Raw genomic sequence first — 24,151 nt, 5'->3', positions numbered from 1 at the left:
CCTATGTACTGTACATCCTCCCCTAGCCGTGGAGAACTATCATAGGTTCTAGGGCCCTCTCAAGTTCGTCTACCCTTTCTGAGGCCTCTGTAAATTTCAGGTTTTGATCAAATGGCCCAGATGTTCCCCTTTATAAGAAGACTTATATTAATATATATAATACGGTATATCCGTGTATTCTACTTTAAAACAGATACATTATTTTAGTTGGAATGATAGAGGAAGGTATCACGCTATTATCAAAATGTAAGTGGAAGATGCTTCCATCTGCCATAGATAGGCTATATATTATACATAACTGAAATTGGCATTAATTAAATCGAGGATGGCGTTAAATTACCTCAAACAATAAGAGTTATACAGCACATAGTACTATAAGTCTAAATACAAGCTGGAGTTTGAGAGTTTGAAAAATCACATATTTTAATTGAAAAAAAAAATTTTTTTTGCATTTTCTATGCGAAATCGAAATTCTCAGACGTAGGGTTTTTAATTTAATAATTAAGGAATACAGCGTTAATGAATACTCTTCACGATAAACGCTGTATGATGTAGTTTAACTCTCAGTAATTATTTATTTGAAAAATATATAAAGTAGTAAAAATGCAAATCTCGATATACAGCCCCAAAAATAAATTTAAAATGTTAAATATATAATTATAAATAATTTTTTTATTTAATTCATTATCTTGTTACAATGCCAAATGCAGAAAAGAAAAATGATTTTCTGTCTTCTCTGTATTTCCTGTAGCTTATGTTACGTGTAAGATATTGGATGGCTTAAGAAGCTTCTTATGAAATTAATATTCTTAAAGCTGAAGAACATTTTCAAAACTAAAACGTAAAAAATTCAATTATATCTTCAAATTATTCTGCCGGGTGATGTTAGTCACAGAATATAAATTCTGTAGGAAGCCACGGAACCATCGTCAAGGTCTCACCCACCTCCGTGAAACCCCGCAATGACTAGGCAGCATCGCCATTACGGGAAAAACTGGAATCACCACATTTACAAATTCAAATGTTGTCGATATATTCGAAATAATTTCGGAAATTCTGTATTCATACATTTTATGAAACTGGAGTTGATTGGTACAGTACACTATATCCAAGTGAGGAAAATAGTACGAGTTTTATCATTGACTACGCCGAAGCACTCTCCAATTGAAATTAAAAATTAATTCTGTGCATTGTTCTCTATTTATAAGAGATAAGACAGGCAAATACATCCAATCAAACGGGATTTTCTTCTATAATCAAGTATTGAGATTTTCCGGTGCAATTTGAAAATCCAATTTTTCACAGAGTTTCCAATCGGCAAATCTAAAACACTAAAATGACGATCGTGCACGTGTCTTTAAAGCATTTTCGATCGATTTGTCGCCCGATATATAAATTAAAATTATAAATAATCAATCCTCGAATGTTAAAAAACGAAAACAAACTTCTCTTTTGCATCTCTTGTGATCTGAAAATTGAAAAGTGCTAAAATTAGTAATAAGTGTTTTGAATATTGAAGATGGATTTACACTTATCTTTTAATTGAGATCCTTTCACGTGTATAAAACTTTACACTTTGGGATGAAAGTAATCAAACGAAGAAATGCGTCGTGATGGAAAGAAAAACTGAAACTTTACAATGAAAAGTTTATAACAAACGAACTTATTAATTGTTATTTGGCTTAAATTGAGAAATATTGTTTCGATTTTAATTATTTTCTTTTGAGATAATTTAAATACGATGCGAAACTTATTTTAATTATTAGAATTTTAATTCAAATATCCTTAGAAATTCGACAGATTTATTATTATTTATTCAGTAAATGAAAATTTTATTGGAATTAAATAAACATAAAATTTTCATATTTTTAATAACGAAATGTTCTTCGGCACGATAAAAGAGTGACGAATAACACCGCATTTCAGGAAAGATTTTGATATGGGGTCTCGGGGCTCTGCAACGTAGTACTTTTATTTTTCTATTTTCTGTCTCGTACCATTATTCGAACACTGATTCGTTACGAAAAGCGTGTAAACTAAACTTATTTTAGAAATTCGTATTTAATATTTCCAGAATAAGATCATGTTAAAAAATAGTTTTTTAAATTCTCTTTGTTGCATTTCACAGACTGACTTAATATTTGAATTTTCTGCTATTTTTGCCCCTGCACGTCATACTTTTCTTGTTAGCAATAGAGCCGTGCCGGTCATCTATCTAGCTCCTTTCGAAAGAAACTTATTCAATTGAAATAACGTGCTTGTACCAGAAGTTTGTACATAGTTAATAGGGACCTCTTGTCCCTATGATTTCCATGTCTGGTCTCGATTTTCATCTGTCTAACTCCGTTCTCGAGATTAAGGAAGGACCGACAACGGACGACAGTGAGAATTTTTGGGTCTACAATTTTTCCGAATTACAGCCCATAAGTTAATTATAATAAACTCTAAGATGATAACGGGTATAAAGCGAATGTATATGTTACTGTAAAAGTTCGAAGTCTGGTAAATCTTAAAAACTGGTAAATACGGTATTGACTGGTAAAAGTCCGAAATCGCTGATGAAATGTCTACATTTCGGGCTTTTATCGAGAGATACTGGTAAATGTTCGGATTTACCGTCGGCTCAAGTGAAAAGGGTTCTGTATTCATATATATCTGTTGTTTTGCAATATATTTAAAAATATAAATTAAGAAAGTAAAAACATTGAAGACCCATCCTACACAACGAAATGAATTCACGATTGACTTAATTGATATGCAAGCCAATTGATTGTATCGTTTAGTACTAATTATAACCAGAGCTCGAGGCTCAGAGCCCTTTTGTCGAGGTAGTACGGCTGTATGTTTAGCTTCCGGGTTAACAAATCTAGTAGCCAGCGGCCATTGTATTTCTTAACCCGAACGCTAAAAAATAGCCACACAAATAATAAAAATTAATATATACAGTATTATCATAGATAATTTTTTAATGTTTTTTTTAGGTTTAAACACTTAAAAATATCATAAGCTACATGGCATAAAAGATATTTACGTCATTATTAAAAATTACGTCTTTTTGAATTCATTTTACAAAACAACAGATACAGTACTTTTTTCATTTGAGCCGACGGTCAATCCGGACCTTTACCAGTATCGCTCGGTAAAAGCCCGAAATGTAGACATTTCATCAGCATTTTCGGACTTTTACCGGTAATTTTTAAGATTTACCAGACTTCGGACTTTTACAGTAACATATACATATGAAATCAGATTAATAGAATTTACTTGCTTGAAAATATAACAGTTCATCTAATTGGTTGATGTGTTTGCACTTCTAATTGGCTTTTCATCTGCATTTCATGCCCATTTTGTACGAGATAAAGTAAAAACTACAATATTACAAATTATTACTTTAGTAAAAAAGTACTAGAGGTAAAAGTAAAAGATTTTGAACTAATTGTTGAAATTATTATACCAGAGCACCAGAAATTCAGAGAATTGGATATAAGAATCATGCAAAGATTAGAGAAACGAAAGTTATTTGTGAAATATGCACAAACGAGACCGTTGTATGGGGGTCTGGGGATAGAGAAGGACCTTTAGCCATTATATTTTTGAACAAATGATAGGCTATACATAAAATGTTTCTATATTAATTAAACAGTAGTCTTAAAGATCTCATTTTCTATTATTGAAAGTAACATTAATTAGGTGTAGAAACCACTACCGGTCCCTGAGCTTGGGGAAAAATCCCGTTTCCCATCCTCTCGATGGTCCTATTCACAATGAATCTATTTGTCCTAGTTATTGCTTTTGTCTTGTTTTACATTATTCTTTTGGAAAGGTATGCAATGTTTAGATATAATATTGTTCAGGAACAAGGATTTTCGGTCCACACAAGTAGAACTACTCAAGAATTACGGTTCCTGAAAAAGTATCATTCATAAACGATTAAAAATAAAAAATAAACGTATTTCAAGTAAACATACTTAAATTTCATTTTTAGCCTTATTTATTATTTAAAATATCTAATTACAGTTTTATAGTAATAAATTAAAGAAAACAAAAATTGAAAGACGAAATCTGTACATTTATTCTTAATTGGCTCCGAATTCTTCTTGCCAAGAATTGTATTTATCGGCAAAATTACGGGCAGAAGGTTTAGTGCGAGATATTGCTAGCAATACATCTGTTGTTTTAATTGGTTCTACGGAAACAGATGATAATTCACGACCTGAAAAGAAAAATAAAAACATTTTTACAGCAACAAATATGTTATAAAATTATTAATTTAAAACTAGAACAAAATATTTTTTCCATAAATTAATTTTCTTTTTAAAGAGTACATTTTAAAGAGTATTAAATTTATTTAAATTGCGCATTTTCAATGTTATCTTGGTAACTATAGTAGTCTATGTTTTACTTTCTCTGCTATTATATATAACAGATAGAAAGTATGGGGTGTAAAAGTCTGGGGTGTCAAAAAAATGACGCCCCAGATTTTTACACTTTTGGACTGGGGAGATCTTAAAACGACGATAAATAGAAAAAAGTTGGGGGTTATTTGTATGTATGGATGTTGGTATGTGCGGGTAGCACGACTTTGTTCACCTACTTTGAAGGACACTTAACCCCTGCGCCTTTTTGTCGAAAATTTCTGAAATTTTTGCTAGGGATTTTGTATATTAGGGGATTGATACTATTTAGTTTTAGTGATTAAAGGTCAAGAGGAGTCAAGAGGATGGTTAAAGATGGAACAGCGGGAGTCATATGTCGTATCTTCAATGAAGTCGCACTTAACGAAAATTTTACTCATTAGAATTTACAATTTTTTTTTTATAAAACTCATTTCTACTCTGCAAAATTAAGCTTTGCCATTTTATAATAATTAATAATATAAAAGATTTTTACGATAAAATCTCACCATACACATTTCAACTCTTGCCAGGAAAGTTATGCAGCTCATTGTTGGATTAGTATACTACATGGGCTTTTGCACTTTATATGAGTTCTTGTAAATTTTTTCTTGCAAATTTACTGCATTAGTGATATTTTTTAATAATAAGTAAATAATACTTGCAGGAGATGTGAAGTATAGGCAAATATAAGAGAAATTTTGAAATTGACTATCCTAAATACTGATTACTGAATTTTCGTATTTCCTTTCTTATATTAATTATCGAGACAACGTTCACAAGAAAAGAAATGGATGCAAAATAAAAATTTTTAGAGCTTAAACGAATATTTTTACATGTTATGTCTTTTCTATAAAAGGAAGTCACAGAAAAAAAACGCTAACAATTTATTAAAAAGAACTGTTTCCGTTGCCAAAATGAAACAATTTTTTCCATTCAGGCTGTTTCTACATTCACGAAACTTCTACAAAGATAAATAATGCATTGTTACTAATGTAAAAGCTACGTGAATATTCTAGAGACAAAGTATGTTTTCGTGTAGCTAACCAAATAGTGTTTGTTCGCCTATTTTTACGTCATAACGTGATATTACGGTTTATAACAGTGATTCTTAACAGGAGAGGGGGCCCCCTGGGGGTCCGTAAGAAGTTTGCCGGAGGGCCGCCAAATTGTGCAAAATTTCCTTCATAATATAATAAAAAGAAAATTGATGTATAACCGAATATCATATTGAAAAATAAAATAAGAAAGATAAAGTTTTCCTATTTAGTTTTTTTTATTTATTTTTTATTTCTTCCTACATACAACTTTGTTAGTACAGAAGAAATAAATGCAAATATGCTACTTACACCGCAGTATTTACTTCTTTTATTCCAAAGCAATTCTAAGAAACTATCAATGCTTGGAATTTTAAAAATAATTAGGAAAAATAGTAGGCTTAGTAGTAGGCTTTGAAAATTTAAATATTTTTGCAAAAGATATGCAAAATCTTTACGACACGTTTAGTTTTAGCATCGACTTTGGATCGATTTATCGACATGTTTCTTATTTTATTTTCTGTTAAAAATTAATGAGTTTTTATGTTTAATTGTGAAGTTTAAATGTTATTTAAATAGATAATGAAATAATAAAGTTATGATTTACATTTATTATATAAAAAATAAAGCAATAATAAAAAAATCAATTTATTATAGATAATTTAACAAATGTAAATTATTATTAAAAAAGGGGGGTCACAAAAAATGATGAAATATTTGGTGGGCCGCGAGTATAAAAAGGTTAACAACCACTGGTTTATAATATTTCACGAAGAATATACGTTTATCCTTTAGCAAATGACATTATCAACAGTTAGTTTTTCAGTCAAGAAGCTAATGATTAGACCAGCACCATCCAATAGTTGCAAGGCCCGATTGAATTTTTTTTTGCGGGGCCCCTCAAACTTTAAATAACAACATTAATTAGCAGTTAATTTACATATCGAAATATGTTGTTTTATTTTTCATAACAATATACCTAGATATTTATTTTTTTAGCATGTACTATTTTTAAATATATAAATTTTGATGTGATGCGGGGCCCGATTGGCACCAATCGCTCTAATCGCCTCAAATCCGGCTCTGGACTAGACCGGTAGTTTCTGTTTAGAAACAAAAGTGAAAGACAAGAACCGAAAAGGCACACAATTTAACAATAGAATCGTTTGGACTAAATGAAAACTGGTTGAAACTAAAATAATCTCTGTAGATTTTCACATGCAGTTGTGTTATTAGATTGACACTTGACTGTTTAGTAATCTTGATCTGGTAACATTTAAGCATTTTATTTGAATACGTTTCACTTAGATACCATTAAACCTATGTACTGTATCTTGTTTAATCTGTAAATACTAAACTTTTTTTGTACTGATGATAATGAACATAAAACATAGCCTAACGAATAGCAGCAAATGTAAAAAATAACCTTTGTATCTCCAGAAAAATGACGACAGAGACTCAATGAAGTCTTATCCTCATCACTCTTCTAAAGATAGTGACACCTGCAGGCAGCGGCGGCCTTAATGATTGCGAGGCTCTGGGCAGCAGATCTTTGCAAGGCCCCGGGTGACAGATCTTTGTGAGGCCCCGTGCGGCAGATCTTTGTGAGGCCCTTGTCCTTTGTGCAAAGTATGTGAATTGAAAATAGATATTTCTGATGATTGATGAGAAATGCAAAAGTTATAAATAAATAAATTTAGTGTTAAAATATTATATTAGAAAATTTATAAAAGTTAACAGTCATAAAGACGACAAATTAGTAATGATAATAAACTAAGGTACATAAATGTCTTAAAAGATATACACAGGGATTTAAAAATGATGTTTGCGGCTTATAACTAATAGCTAAGGATAAAATAAAAAGTTTTAAATATCAACTTTTTTCTACTCAAGTTGTTGTGCGAGGCCCCTGCAAGAGCGAGGCCCGGGGCGATTGCCCTGCTCGCCACCCCCTAAGGCCGCCACTGCCTGCAGGATTTATTTCAGGATTTATTGTGCATCGGTGCACTAGCACAACGGAACTATTAACTGAACTAAGTTATTGAAATTGATTACTGCCATATCAGTTATGAAAATTAATGAAACTTTGAAATTCTCATTATATTCTATTGTCTTTTCTCTCATTTCCATACTTTTTTGCTTAAGCTAGGGGATGCAAGTACACCTCCTTCAGGGTACTTTTGGAAGATATAAATGATCTTCTGTATGCCCTAAATGCTGTTCCTTGTTATATTTTATAATCAGGGTCATTAAGAGTTTGTACAGGGTCCTTTAGCTCTTTTACCATATTTTTTGAACAAATGATACATGTAAAATATTTCTTTATTAATAAAAAGCAATCTTAAACATTTTTATTTTTGTTAGTGAAAATAACATTCTTCTATAGGGGTAAGAACTACTACAGGACCCTCCGACCAAGAAAAAATCTCCAGCTTTCCCTTCTCAATGACCCTATTTATAATAAATATAAATTATTTTTATCATCTTAAAACAATTATCACCAAAAATACATAAATTAAAAATTTTAAATAAGTTATAATAATTTCTTTTTCCCATTACATGAAATATTCATTGTGGTGTACTTCTAATATCAGAAATCATTAAAAAAAATGAAAGTTGATACAGTATTTCCATTTTTAAGTCTTACCTTGAATATGGTTTTCTAGTAAATTGAAAATTTTCCTTATACAATTCATAACTGTTTCTTTGCAAACAAGTTTAATGTCAGCACCAGAATATCCATCAGTTTCCTAATTAAGAAAAAAGTTCATATATTATAATCTTTTATTTGATTAAAAAAAATAAGCTAAGTGTTCTTTATGGCAGTGAATCTTAACAGGGGGACCGCGATCCCCTGGGGGTACGTAAGAAGTTTGCCAGGGGGGCCGCCAAATTATGCAAAGTTTCCTTCAGAATATAATATAAAGAAAATTGATGTATAACCGAATATCATATTGAAAAATGAAATAAGAAAGATAAAGTTTTCCTATTTAGTTTTTTTTATTTATTTTTTATTTCTTCCTACATACAACTTTGTTAGTACAGAAGAAATAAATGCAAATATGCTACTTACACCGCAGTATTTACTTTTTTTATTCCAAAGCAATTCTAAGAAACTATCAATGCTTGGAATTTTAAAAATAATTATGAAAAATAGTAGGCTTAGTAGTAGGCTTTGAAAATTTAAATATTTTTGCAAAAGATATGCAAAATCTTTACAAGTTGTGGATGTTTTAATTTTAGTTTTAGCATCGACTTTGGATCAATTTATCGGCATGTTTCTTATTTTATTTTTTGTTAAAAATTAATGAGTTCTTGTGCTTAATTGTGAAGTTTGAATGTTATTTAAATAGATAATGAAATAATAAAGTTATGATTTACATTTATTATATAAAAAAGTAAAGCAATAATAAAAAAATCAATTTATTATAGATAATTTAACAAATATAAATTATTATTAAAAAAATGGGTGTCACAAAAAAATTATGAAATATTTGGTGGGCTGTGAGTATAAGAAGGTGCTTTATAGAATACAGTAGAGCGTCGAAAATTGGAGTCAATTGGGGACTGGGGTTGTTCCAATTAGTCATTTGTTCTGATTTCCGACTTTGTACGAAAAAATATATTAACCTGTCCGATGTTCAAATTTTTCTCCGTTGCGTGTCGCTTCGTGTTGAATTTTCATCGATTTTAAGCCTAACGAAAATTTTTATAATAATAATCGAGGCTATCGTATCGTTAAAAATTATTTCTGCATTTTGTACAAACAAAATAAATATATCGAAGAATATAAAAAACATGAAAATTATACTTTAGAAGTAAATCTAGTATCAAAAACGTTTGATTCAGCACGACACAGTCCGACTGAAAATCGTTCCGATTTCCGGCCATTTCGATTACCAACGGAACGATTAACGACGCTCTACTGTAAATCTAAAAATTCGTTGTTACTGTATGATCTTATGACTGATATTTTAAAATTAATATATACATGTATGCTTAATAGATTACAACATAAATTATCTATTAAAATTGCATGTTTTATAGTGATCCTGTAATTATCTTTATAATGCAATTAAAAAATAATATATATATTTTATTTTTAAGCAAGCAGGAAAAAAGTATTTAGAAATGATCAATAGATTAATGAAGACTTTTGTATTCTATGTTCCTCAAAAGCTAATAAAATAAAATAAAAGACATAATAGGGAATATCAATCATAAAGGAGAAAAACAAAAGGAAAAAAAATGATAATAAATTTTAAAATAAATTAAATGAGAGAAGAAGCAATAGAAATATATAGAATTACATTACAGAAAATTCTGTAATGCAACTATCAACAAATTTACAATTATAGAAATTAAATAATAGTCCAATAGGAAGAGAACAGATCTAATGCAATGAAAACAGATCCATAAGCAAGGCTGTTTTAAATACTTTTGGCCCAATATTTTTAAAGAATTATATAGATATAATTCAAAAATAGTAGAAATGAGAAATTAGATAAAGCCTCTAAGAAGGCAATGGGATGCCCTGGCCATGGCCAGATAAGTTCATACATTAATTCAACCCTGTTCATGAAACAGAAGCATATTGACAAACTTTGATACTGTTTTCATCTGTGAAAGTGGATTTATCCTTTTCCCCACTTTACCCTTTTTAATATTACATAATTAAAGAGAAACTGATTAGGCACCTTACTATAAATATCAAATTAATTTAAAAAATTAAAGTGCTGATTGTTTTCTCTTTTGATCTATTATAACTAGAAAAATTTTGATACTATTTCTTTAAAGTTTTACAGCATTATCAAAATAAAATAATAAACCATATAATAATTTTTACTTTATCATCACTTATTCTAGTTTTTTGATTTCTGAACATATTGACTGAGTATAAATACACTCCGGTTATGTATTAACGGCACCGGTTATGTACCTATGGTATCTTGTTAATTAAATAACTGAACTGAATAATAACTGAGTATAAATACAGTAATTAAATCAATTAATTTGAGATGTTTAGTTTATAATTTTTATTATTATTATATTTTAATTATAAGATTTATTGAAACTATGATAAAAGTTTAAAAGCTATTTCACATTTTATTCTAATAGCTTATTTTAAGGAACTTTTTCAGATTAAAGGCCTGCATAAACATTCAGGCCTTTTTATGACAATTAAATAATAAGTCCAAAGTATCTTAATTATATAAAACTCTCCTAACATCTACATTATTCTCTTAATACTATCAGATAATATGAATACAGATTATTAGTTAGAAAATATTGAAAGCTTATTCAATCTTGGTTCAATTTAGTTTCAGTTTCTCTCAATTTATAATCTTAAAGTATATATAAGTAACATTATCTTAAAGTATATATAAGTAACATTATCTTAAAGTATATATAAGTAACATTATCTTAAAGTATTTTATTTGTTTCTGTATTAAATGTGACATTTTGTTATTAAAAATTATGCTTAAAATTAAAATCTATTTATGTCATCTTTTAGTCCTTACAAAGTTAGTTTTTAAAGGTTTTTAGATTCTAGGATTATTTTCTAGTACTTCCTTACTGCTGGATTGCCTACACATATATGAATTTCAGAGCTATACTATGTGAAATGTTGAATAAGATTCTTTAAAGCTTTTCACATTATTATCTGTTTTTATTCTGAAGCCTCTGTTAAGCTCATTGTTTCCTAATTAACATTCAGAAAGTTAATATTTGATTGATGCTACATGAGCATAGATGTTTTGAATAGGTCTATAAATTAACATTTTATGCAAAGGATTACTCAACACTTAGAAAATATTGAGCAAATTAATGCCTTATGTAAAACTCATTTTATTCAGATTCAATTAATATCATCATAGATAAGAGTTTGAATTTTGAATCAAACAAAAATTATGAGAGTTTAAAAACTTAGTCACTATTAATTCTTTAGCTGATTATGGATTTATTTAAAAATTTGTTAGTTATTAGTTTTATAGTTAATTTATGGATATTAGTTCTGTAATGGAAAATTACAAAAACAGAGATATTACACATACTAGTAAATTAAAGATCAGAGATTAAAAATAAATCTATTCTTATGGACTTTTTCATAAAAATAAGTATAAAAGTTTTGTTATTTAAAAAAAAAAAATGTTTTTCATTTATATTTCATATAGTGTTATGGTATTCTGTTATTTATTTTGAAAAATAAATTAAATCATTACATTACTTAAAATTTGAATTTGAAATTAGTCTTTTCACCTTGCTCCCTTATTAACAAAATTAAATAATATTAATTTAAAAGGAAAAGATTGCAAATGTTTTATATTTATGTACTATATTTATGTATATGGATATTTTTCTAAGTATATTTTAAATTTTTAATTATAATAAAAATCCTATTAAAGACAATTAGAATGAAGCAAACAGTTTTGTAGGATACCAATAACAGTGCATGATGGAGATGTTGTGAGTTTATAATTAAATTTCAAGATTTTTTTAAAATTTTTAAATACTCAATTTGGTTGTTAAATATAACAAGTTTGAAAAAAAACAAATACAAACTTCATGAAATAGATAATAATTGGCACATTATTTTCATACTATTCTGTATAAACAGTATTAGTACTAAACCATGATGTAGTTTTGACAGTATTGTAAACATTAAAAATGCAGTTTAAATTAAACATTCATTACCAACAAAGCTCATTTGCACTGATGTAAGCATTAAGCAATAGATCCAAAATATCCATTATTGATCTATAATGTATCATGTATTCTACTAATGATAAGTGCTAATTGTTGTTTTGGACAGTGAACGTAAGATGCTATTGATTCTAGGATGTACCTTTATTTTGCAAAAGTGAAAATAGATTTAAAAAAAAAATGTACAAGGATTAAGAAATACAGTGCTATCTCATACTTCAGTTTGAATGCTAAATTTAAGAGCTATTTAACTGAAGTTCAAGTGATGCTTCTAAGTTCAGATTATGCATTCAGTGAAAAAATGCACTTGTTGCCATCTGTTGTGTACCCAAGTTGTCTCTCTTGCTGGGAAAGCAACTCTTGCATTAAACTCATGTTTTCAGGGCTTTATTTTTAGTGTGTTTGGATATATATAAGCCCTGCCTATTAACCATGGCATCCAAGAAGGGTGGAAGCAATGAAGTCTAAGAAGAAGGTTGTAGTGTGGCTGTCAGCCATATATATGTATATATTAAAACATGTATATTTGTATACAGTCATAATTCTATGCTATTTCTGTGATTTCTTCTATTTCTTTCTTATATCCTTTTCTGGAACTTTCTAGAATGACCATTATTACCTTTGGGTAGAATTATCCATTCCACGAACAGGAAGGGAACAATAGGAGATAAGGTGACCGGCTGAAAAACGACCAGCGAGTTGATCAGTTTTCAACTAGAGAGCGAAGGGGTCAGACACATTGTTAAGAAAGTCAAAGGGAGATCATGACGAGAAAATCGAGAGGACAAAGACTATTAAAAAAAAAGGGTATGGAAGGAACTTTGTATTAGCGAAAGGCCCAAAGACGCCTTTAAGAATCTCAGAGAACTGTATAGTTTGGTATGGGAAAAGAATTATACCTAGACACTGAATTGGAAAGAGAATTTGATACTCAAGAATCTTGAAATCAGCAAAGGAATCATCAAGATGGTAGGAATAATAATCTCCAAAAAAACTCCTACCCAAAGAGCATATTGGCACAGATGAGAGAACAAATCCCAAGTGATTGTAGACTTCCATCCTTCCTCATTCCTCACTTTCCTACCTCTATTTTTACTTCCTTAGGTTAAGTTAGTTTTAAGGTAGTTTTAAGAATTAGTTAAGTAAGGTTCATGTATATGGTCGTGCTAAAAAGATTATTACGTGACCATTCCGTGTGTAAATTATATTCCTGACTTGTATGAAAACCAACAAGAAACCCTATGTGATGCACTTCGAATCTTGTAAAGTTTACAAGAACAGTTGGAATTCCTTAAAACCGAACCTGTTCGTCGTGAATAAGAAAGGATTGTATAATATAGAAAGTTTTCGTGTGTCTTTTCTTTTGTTTGTACGTTTCCTTTGCAGACAACATTATGTCACACAACAAACGACCACAGTAGTATAGACAATTAAGGTAAAAAAGGAACTTGCTGTGAAACATGAAAGCAGTACACATGTGACAGATCCAGTGGCCATGTTTAAGATGCTGAAGTGTGTGCTATTCTTAAGAACAAGGAAGCAATAAAAGCAACAAATGTAGCTAAAAGTCAGTGTTGACTTCCAGGAATCCCATGTTATTGAGAAAATAGAAAAACTCCTCCTAGTATGGGTAAATGAGAAGCAATTGGCTGATAATATCATCTTCAAGAGGATATCATCTTCAAGAGGAACTACTATTTGTGAAAAAGTCAAGCAAGCTACATAGAGAACTTAAGAAATGGACATCACCACTTCTTACTAAAATACAGTAAATGCAATTTTCATTTTATTATACAGTATTTATGTATTTTATTTATTGTTTTTATGTTTTAATTTATTATTTAGGGCATTTCAATTGTGTTACTTTTAATTTAAATTATGTGTTTTTGCTGTTTAAGTTTATCAAAATGGATATTGTTTATGATTTACAAAAGGATTAATTCACTTTCCATTATTTCTAATGGGGAAAATTGATTTGAAGTTTGAACAATTCAGAGTTTAAACTGCTTACTGGAAAAAAATTAAATTTGAAGACAAGACATCACAGTATAGGCATTTGTGCATGCAATGTATTGTAAATTATAATTTAAAAATTTATTAAAAACTACTAAATACCTTTTTTACATTTATTATATAAATTTGATCTTATATATATATAAAGATTAAAATCTAACTTACATCAGCTAAACAGTAGTAATCTAAATTGCTTTCGACACATATAATTTTATTTTGAACAACAGTTGGTGGAAGAAACTGCTGAAATAATGCTATTCTGATTTCCCTATTTGGCAATGAAACTAATATTCTTTTCTCTAGTCTTCGTAAAATAGCATGATCTAATTCCCTACATATAAAAAAACAAAATTATTAAAAAATGTCTTCATTATGTATTTAAATTTTTACATTATTTAAATCATATACCATGGTATATTTGAAGCAGCTAATACAAATACTAAATGATCAGAGCGAGCTAATCCATCCATTTGAATCATCAGTTCTGTTTTCATTCTTCTGCTAGCCTCATGTTCACTAAATTTTTGAAGATTTCAAAGAATTAAAAATAATTTATAAGTCATATTGTTTATCAATATTAATTACAAAACTGAATTAATCACATAATCTAAATTATAAAATAATTAGTTAATGATTAATTTAATGTTAAATAATTAACTATTATTTTAATTAAATTATTTATTAAATTAAACAATAAAAATGTCAAACACTATTTACAAGTTTATCATTCTGAATATGATTACTGTCTTTTGGTGTTAAAGGTGATAAAAGATTTAAACTAATTTTTTACTTTTTTAAATTAAATTTTTAAAATCGTTTTAAACCGGAAGCAGAAACAATTTTTAAACTAATTTCAAACAGAGATTAGTTTTAAAAACTATGCATGTATTTATTCATAAAGTTATGACAACTTCGTTTTGAACAATCTGATGTATCTAAAACAACATTCTCCATTCTTCTATTAATAAATCCCAATGCTTGTTATTAACATAATAGTTTAAGACAAAAGATGTTCATTTTGACAAAAATACTTTACACAAATAACATTTAATCAAAATAATACAAAAACTAATTTAGATAACAAAAAGAATAACTTGTAACTATAATAAACTGAAAAAACAATTTAAATAAAAAATCACTCCTTGCTAAAAGTAATTTAAATCTCAAATGCCTGAATACTCCAAACACTCAAAGAACTCTATCGACTGAGAACTTATAAGTTTAAAAAGTATTTGATTGGAAGGGAAATTCCATTTCAATATATAAAGATGTCTAATTGGCATTATTTTAATTATATTTATCTATTAATTAATAAATAATTTTAAAATTTTAATTGCATGTAGAATAAAAATGTTTTAAATTTTATTTAAAAAGAAAAACTGAGGTTTGCAAAAAAGCATTCACTAAAACAACCATAAAAAGTTTTTACTAGAGAAATTTTTTGAAGTTTGTTTAAAATTAGTAACAAATTCAGGCTCTTGTTAATTGGTTAGCAGCATAGATCATAACAAAGGAGGAAAGGAACAAATGATACCCGGTCATGAGGGAAGAACCTTTTCTGACGTCCGAGATGAATTTGAAAGGGTAAAAGGTCATCTTTCGAAGTGCCGCGGAAATCGAAGGGAAAAAGAAAAGATCTCTTCTCGACCTTTGGCTAATGTCTAGAAGGAAGAGTAGTTTGATACTCCACAAAAAAAGGGGGGGAATTAAAGAAAGAAGGGAAATAATAATTAAATACTATTAAAGTTTTAAAACTCACAAAAAAACTTAAAATCTCACACTTTACATAAGTGTCATCATTTTTCAGCTTTAAATAAAATATAGGAGAGTTCTATTTAATTAAGAAAAAATTACTATTTTATTGAAAAATTTTAATATTGTTGTATACAAAGCTTATTTATTAAAACCAAATGTTTATAAATAATCTTCCAGAGATATTTCCTCATTCTGATCTTTTGGTTTTTACCTAAATGTCAAGGATAAGCTGCATTGTCTTCTATATGCAGATGAAGTATTATTATTAGCAGACTCAAAGTCACCTTTACAGAAGAAACTGATTTTATTATCTGATTATATGATGAGAAATGATCTTTCTATTAATTTTCAGAAAACAAAGGGATTAGTGTTTTGTAATGGAGGAAGACTTCATAAAACTGATAAAATTTTTATTAAGAATGTAGAAATTAATTTCATCTCTCATTATAAATATTTAGGACTGAATTTTTCCTCCTCTGGAGTTTTTAATTATCATTTGGATATAGTAGAGAAAAATATACAACAGAAGACAGGTTGTCTTTTGGCATTACAGAAAAAAATGAGGATGAACTCTATTAAAGCAATGTTTAAACTTTTTGATGCTATGTTAAAGTCTAAACTGACATACTTGATACCAATTTGGAGTTTGGATTTTATTGAGAAAACTGAGAAAGTGCTATTAAGATATTTCATAAGATTATTTAAGCTTGAATATTCAGTGCCTAGTTTGATTGTAAGATTGGAATTAGGGAAACCCCGCTTAAAATTAATATTTAAAAAAATATTTTGTTGTTCTGGTCTAAGATTCTTGATCTTCCTCATCATGACCTTTGTTATTGTGTTTATGATTCATTATTTCAGAAAAGAAATTCAAGTAAGAAAAATTGGGGTCTATAAAATAAAAATATTTTTAATTTAGGCCATTCTTTTGTAATTTCGAATCATTCATAGTTACAATTGAGAATTTATTTGTGTGACTTAATGAAAATTAGATGTGATGAATTATGGAATCAAGATATAGCCTGTTAATAGATATGATGAATTATGTTTCAGTTCAGTAACACAACATTTATGAAAGTAGTATGGATTGACAGACTGTCAACTACCTATATTATAACATTGGATTTTCTATGAAAAGTTTGTTAAGGCAATTACATCTTAATAAATACTAGATTATGGTGAGTGTTCAGCATATAGATATTTATAAGGAGCAATTTTGCCCATATTGTATTATTGATCAGGACTGTGTACTAACACACATTTTTGCATAACGTCCTGTCTTACATATGTTAAAGAGAAAGATTTTCACTGATGATTTTTCAAAGAATTATTTATGATTGTCGAAGACAATCATATATAAATTGTTGACCTTTTTTGTTAAATCTTTGTATTATTTGTGCTAATTGTAATGTTTAAGTATAAATTAAAAAATTATTATATTGCTGCTTATTTTATAAATTTTGTTTCATTTCCCCTCCCCCCTTGTATGGGAGTACATGTATCAATGACAATAAATAAATAAATAAAACCAAATGTTTTCAATCTAAGTTGCTCATCATCTCATATTTTAATAAAATTCAAACAAAATCTCTTTATTAATAAATCTATTTCTAAATATAAAAATTAAAAAATTTCTTGGTTTATTTATTTATTTAAAATCTTTTTTAATAATATCTAAACTTAAGAACAGAAATATTAACTCACTTTCCTGATTGAGAAACTCTTTGACCCATTAATGAATCTATTTCATCCAAGAAAATAGTTGATGGAGCATAAATTCGAGCCAACTCAAACAACACCTAATATATATATATTAACTAAAATTTAGTTTAAATTTAGAAAATACTGCTTCAACATTTAATCAACCTGTAATGCAACAAAGTACATAATATCAGACATGAAATAAATTTACTGAATCTTAAATTGAGTTATTAAAACCTGTTCTCAAAAACATTTTGACTTATAAACACACAGACACACAAAATGTATTGAGCCTATGGAAGTTAAATTGGAGGCAGAAATAAAATTTGACTTATCAAGAATCAATTGTATTTCCTTTAAAACGTTATTAGAATTATTTGGAATAACATAATTTTATTATTTTACTTTGGATCAGAACTTTCAAAAGTTTTTGCCTTCAATATTGCTTGTTATTAGATCATCAGGAAAGTATTTTTGGTTTTTAATTGTCAACTGTAAAACATAACTCCACTATCAAGCAACATATTTAATCAAAATTAGAACTAATGTATTAAACACAGTTTTGCCAACAAGATACAAATGATTTTATTAATGGATACATAAAAATCTAGTGTTTTAGAAACCGAAAACATAATGAAGGGCATTTTCAACATCACTTTGTTTCCTGAAATGTTTCTCCCTGAAGACAATATCCAAAGAGCAAAAGAAGTAAGTCTGTTGGGGAAAGATTAGGTGAATATAGGAGATGAGGCAAAACTTCAATGTTCAACTCTTGCAATTTCTGCACTGTTCTCCTTGTAATGTTCTGGCATAGTCATGCAGGAGGATGATGCCTTTCCTGTTGACCAGTTTTGGCAGCTGACCTTTGAACAGCTGCCAAAATCAGCACATTGATGTACATGTCTGACTATTATAGGGATGACTAAAATAATTAAAATATTTGCAGATTGGCAAAATAAAAGTAAATTTTTAATGCAACATTAATCTGTATGTACTATGATGAACTTATAATTATGTTTCCTCACTTATGTATGTTTCAATTCTGTAACATGTTTTCAAAAGAAAGTTATAATCAACATGGAAAACCATTAGATAGAGTTAGTTAGCCTAATAAATAGGATTTAACAATTTGGAGGGCTTATCACACCAAGGCCGACAGAAAAAAAGACCAGATCTTTTACAAAAAAGTTAGTCTTTAATAATCACTTTCAAATTTAAGGATGCATTTCGGGTACAAGGACCCCTCATCAGCTTACAAACACATAGCACCAACATATAATTATAACACTAACAGTTAACTAATACAAAGGAATTTTTGATATATACAGTGCAGTGTACAATTTTTAATACAACCAACATACTAAATAACTAAAACTAATGAGCATAAAATTTATTTTATATATATATAATATATATATATATATATATAATTATGATAAATAATGTGATATATCACATTATTTGGGACCAGTAAATGTCTTATTTTTGTCCACATTTTCTGAATTCTGATAGACGATTCTACTATTAATAATGAAATATTAAGTATACTAAAAACCAAAAGGGAGGGAAACTAACAATGAACTTACTATTATTAAAATAATTGGTTTCCAGACCTTAAACCAAACAAATACATCAAATCCATAAGACTGTGTGAAGCCAACTGCATTGCTACAATTCATTTTACAATATGATGTGACTTTACTCCCACATTTGTTCAGCATCTGTTTCAAGGTTATGTAAAAACGATGTCAATTCACCCCTCATGTAGCTTCAGTCCCATGTTATTAATTCTAATGTCAAGAAGAAAAAAACTTTCAAAAAATGTACATTTCTCTGTATATCACTTTTCCATACTGCAGTGTGTTTACATTTTTACACATACATTTTTAAATTTTTTTTATTAAGGTTGCATTGAAGTTTGTAAAAGGACACAATGCACCAATCATCACTGATGTGCTAATGATAATGCATTGGTGTGTGTAGCATCTTATCAGTGAATCCAGAAGAATAAAACAAACAACTTTAACACAATACTTTCAAAATTAATCATAATTGTGAAAAATGAATGTCAAAATCAAAATAAACATTTTTTTAAACATACATTAGGTACATATGTTACAGTCTTATTTAAAAATTATCACTCTCCCTTATATGAAGTTTTTTGACATCTGGATCACTCCCACCGAAATTAATTCAGATATGGAAGAGTCTACTGTATAAGACAAAACATATTGCAGTTGTTAATGTAAAGCAACAGTGTAATACCACATCAAAGTCTATAAATAGACCTTCAGCTCTGATAAAGTGTCTCTGTGATTAATACATGTCTGTTTCTGATGGGCCTTATAAATTTCAAGCATCTCTATATCTTGCTCATTGCTGATTGAATTATCTTGGCCTCCCTTAAAAACTTACATTCTTTGTTGTTTGGCATAGACTGCTAGTATTGTGTTGTTCATATTTTTGTTTACTGTGTATTGATGTTCTTTGATCCTTTTCTCAAAGTTACATGTAGTGGCCCCTTCATAGAGAAGTCTTCTGTTGAAACACTTGTCCTTCAGGGGGATGGTATATAGTCCTGGGTGTTGGAATGTCTTTTCTTGGGTTTGTCATTTCTAAGGATACCAAATATTGTGGGATTGCATTTATATGTCACTATTATGTTGTTACTCTTGTCCCTACGTAACTTCTTAAGTATTGAAAAATAGTTAATCAAACATCTCCTATGGTCCAGTTGTGAAATTATAGTTGTTGTTGAATTGTATGCAGAGAGAATTTCCACATTGGAAAAAAAAGGAATAAGAAGGAGTGTTTCATGTTATTTCATTAACCATGCTCACTAGCTGATTCAAAAAAGATCACTTCTACAAAAGCAGTGAAGAGCATACCTTTATATGACCAGCATTTGACGATAAGTCAATTTGTGGGTCCACTGGTCCTAGGATTTGTTCAACAATGCTTTATATAGTGAATCAAATACCACTATATATCACTGCTGAAAATGCACCAATATTGTAAAACTGAAAATACTTTCTTGATGACCCAATAAAATTTTGTATTGTCACTCTTAATCTTATATGATAATTTGTCTTTAATATGTTTCTGCCATCCAATGTTCAAATCCATTTTTTTTCTGCTGTTCACCTTTTGAAAATTTTTTGGAATTAGTTAAAAATATTAAGATGATATCATGCTATTTAGCAGCATACCAAGTTATCACAATATTCACTAATTTCGTATATATAATATAAATCTTTGTAATTACTATAAATAGCCATAATATTACAAAAAAAACGAACACTAAAAAAATTAATGAATTTTAAATATTTAATAAAATAATTTATATGCTATTGATTTTTAATCTTTGTTAAAATTAGAAATCAATATTGTATAAATTATCTTATTAATAAATGGTTTTGTTAATTTGTTTAATTTTAAAGGTAATATTTATATAGTTAAAATAAATACCCGAATCAGTTTTTCTGAATCTCCTCTCCATTTGCTAATGATTGTAGCAGCAGATATATTAAAGAATGTAGTTTGACATTCAGTTGCTACAGCTTTAGCTAACATTGTTTTTCCAGTACCTTAAAGAAATTTTTTTATTGAAAATTCTTACCACCACATTTTTGTGCATATATCTTGAAAGTTATTGCTAGAACAAAAATAAAACTTTCACATAGTCCTCTTACTATATACCCCATGCCTATAAAAACTGTAAATACAAACTCTTGTCTATGAAAGAATCATTATTGTATAGGCAAAAGTTTGGATTTGTAATTTAAAATCAGTATGTAACCCCTCATCACAATTCCTTTCAAACTGTTTTAAAACAGATAACCTATGAGTTCTAGGCACAAAAATACAGTAATATTAATTTAAATACTGAAAGAATTATCAGTTTTTTATGTTATCACTGAATATAGTAAAATATGAAATTGTTACCAGGAGGACCAAAGAGGAGAAGTCCTTTCCACGGAGACAATAAACCAGAGAACAGTTCAGGATACTGAAAAAAATATATATTTAAAATTTTTAGTTTAATTCTTTAATCTACAACATATTAAGAATTATAAAAATTTATTTAAAGATAAAAAATATGGCATTTTAATTAATATGAGATAAATACATATATAGTAAGATCCAAACAGATTCAGATTCATCACATAGAGTTTCAAATTTTTGCTATTGACCATTTAAAAAAATGAAAAATGCATAAAATAAAATTTATTTATTGCATGCTAAATCTGAATCATTTTTTAAGGTGTATGAAGTCTCACAGCATCTCATTCAGTCACACTCAATTTCATTCTGGAAGATTATTGTGACTCATTTCTTTGTTTTGCATTAAACACTGGAACTCACATCAGTCTTTGTCCAGAGTTCTCACTTGTAACAGGTAGTGTCCATGTGATATCAGTGCTGTTTTGTTTCATTTATGCTAATTACTTTGCAAATGTGGCTCAAAAACACAAGGGTAGTAATCTGGTAACTTTGATAAATCAAAGTAAAATCACAAAGTGCTTAATTTAGAGAAATAAATTAAAATCTTAGATTTAGTGAGAAAAAATTAAAGTCTGCTTGTAAAAATTTTTTAAAATTGTTTTCATGCTTTAACAGTATCATGCAATTTATTATTAATATAGTGTTTCTTTACCTTATTTATATGAAAAATGTGTGATAGCTATGTTAGTGTAGGAAATAATTAATGAGATATGTGGAAATTTGTTCAAAATAGCACATGTGAGAAGTCTTGAAATGTATTGGTCACATATGGTTCTACTGTACTTCATTTATGGCTATCGTATTTAAAATAAAAATTTTATTTTCATGCAACTTTCAGATTGTATAGTTTACTTATCTTTAATTATAAAATATACTTTATAGCTACATACAATATTTAATTATATACCTCTAGTTTATTCTTAAACAACAATATAAATGTATTGAATTAGTCTTGCTATTAAATTCTTGAAGATGAATATGTTTATCTAAAAACGTTTTGTAAGTGATTATTATAATTTACAATTATATATAAATAAAAATTAATTCCTTTTAATAGTTCTATTGAATCATTTCTTAATTAATTATAAAGTAATGTATGTCTATCATTTGTTATAAGTTTAATTAATTTAAAATAAAAAAATGGAATAATAATGTAATATTTAAAAAGTATAATCAATATCAATATAGCAATTATTACATTAAGCAATTAATTATGTATATAAGTAAAATTTATTTTTAAATACTTACTTTAATGGGATAAACCACAGCTTCTTTAATTAAGTTTTTAGCTGAATTCAAACCAACAATATTCTCCCATTTTACATTTGGATTTTCAAGATATATATCCTATTAATAAAAGAAATATATAATATATATTTTTAAATTTAAAATTTTAATTTTGCTTTTACTTATACAATAAATTTAATTTCAAATTTAATTATTTCAATGTAATTAAAATTTTTGGATTCAAAATTAGAAAATACTAAAAAGCTAAATTTTCACATTTCAGAATGATTCATTTCTTGAGCAATTTAAATGAATTTTGAATAATTTATTTACATTTTATTAATTGCAATTTAATATTTCTGAATTATTAAAATTAATATATTCTGTTAAACTATTCAAGCAGACAAAATAAATAAATATATAAATAAAATATATATGTACAGTCAAACCTGTTTTTTTGCAGTGGATAGGGACTGCATAAAAAAAGTCTCACGTAGAAAATAACTCAAAACCGTACGAAATAACTAGGAATTGCTTTTTTAACTCCTTGGGCCTTTTTCTGCAATCCCTAATGGGAAAAAATCCTCTAAGAATTTTATTTTTTATATTAATTAATTATTTCCACTTAAATACCAATCTAACATTAAAAAGTTAAAAATAATCGTTAAATAATGATTTTATTTGATAAATATAGCTGCAGGAAGTGTTATTTCATTTAATAAGGCTGAAATTTCACACCTGCAGTCTAAAGCTGGAGGGGAGCTAACTTACTGCATCTGTTCAAATATAATATAACATTTATGATTTTTATGCTATTAAAATAAGATGGGACCAAAATAAACATATGAGAAAAAAATTTTACTGAATAAAAAATGAAAAAATACCTGATGATGTCATAGAAAACATCCAATAGTTTTAAAAAATTTTACAGGAGTCAATTATGTTCCAATTTAATTGAAATTTTCATATACCACACAAAAAAAAATCGCACAAATAAAAAACCACACAAAAACAGGTTTGACTGTATATATATGTTACAGTCAAAACTCGTTTTAACTAGTTGAAACTAGTTTATACTGGATGTCTTTGTTAAAACCTTGGTACTGGATGTCTTTGTTAAAACCTTTATACTGGATGTCTTTGTTAAAACTTGTTTTAACTCAAATTCATTTTTGACTAGCAGTAAGTTCTAGTTTTAACTAGACAAAACCCGTTTTGCCTAGTTACTAGACAAGTCTAGTTAAAACTAGAATTTACAGTAGCAGTAAATTAACATTAGCAGTAAATTAAAGTTAGCAGTAAATTAACTAGACA

General features: G+C 28.0%; 1 protein-coding gene across 3 annotated transcripts in view; it reads right to left on the bottom strand.

Moving 5' to 3' along the window:
- Nucleotides 1–3,968: 3,968 nt before the first annotated feature.
- LOC136988471 (katanin p60 ATPase-containing subunit A-like 2) overlaps nt 3,969–24,151 on the bottom strand; it is a 50,426-nt gene continuing 30,243 nt past the window's right edge. For all 3 annotated transcript variants that reach the window (XM_067286330.1, XM_067286331.1, XM_067286332.1), the window contains 8 exons: nt 22,859–22,957; nt 21,551–21,614; nt 21,074–21,192; nt 17,609–17,703; nt 14,558–14,665; nt 14,315–14,480; nt 8,079–8,181; nt 3,969–4,213 (listed from right to left, as the gene is read on the bottom strand). In XM_067286330.1, the coding sequence (XP_067142431.1) occupies nt 4,077–4,213; nt 8,079–8,181; nt 14,315–14,480; nt 14,558–14,665; nt 17,609–17,703; nt 21,074–21,192; nt 21,551–21,614; nt 22,859–22,957 (891 nt within the window). In that variant the 3' untranslated portion in view covers nt 3,969–4,076. The remainder of the gene's footprint in view (nt 4,214–8,078; nt 8,182–14,314; nt 14,481–14,557; nt 14,666–17,608; nt 17,704–21,073; nt 21,193–21,550; nt 21,615–22,858; nt 22,958–24,151) is intronic.

The sequence above is a fragment of the Centruroides vittatus genome, unplaced genomic scaffold, assembly GCF_030686945.1.
Source record: "Centruroides vittatus isolate TY-2023 unplaced genomic scaffold, ASM3068694v2 scaffold_3315, whole genome shotgun sequence".
Taxonomy (NCBI): domain Eukaryota; kingdom Metazoa; phylum Arthropoda; class Arachnida; order Scorpiones; family Buthidae; genus Centruroides; species Centruroides vittatus.
The sequence above is the reverse complement of the archived record's forward strand: the minus strand, read 5'-3'. Positions and strand labels throughout refer to the sequence as shown.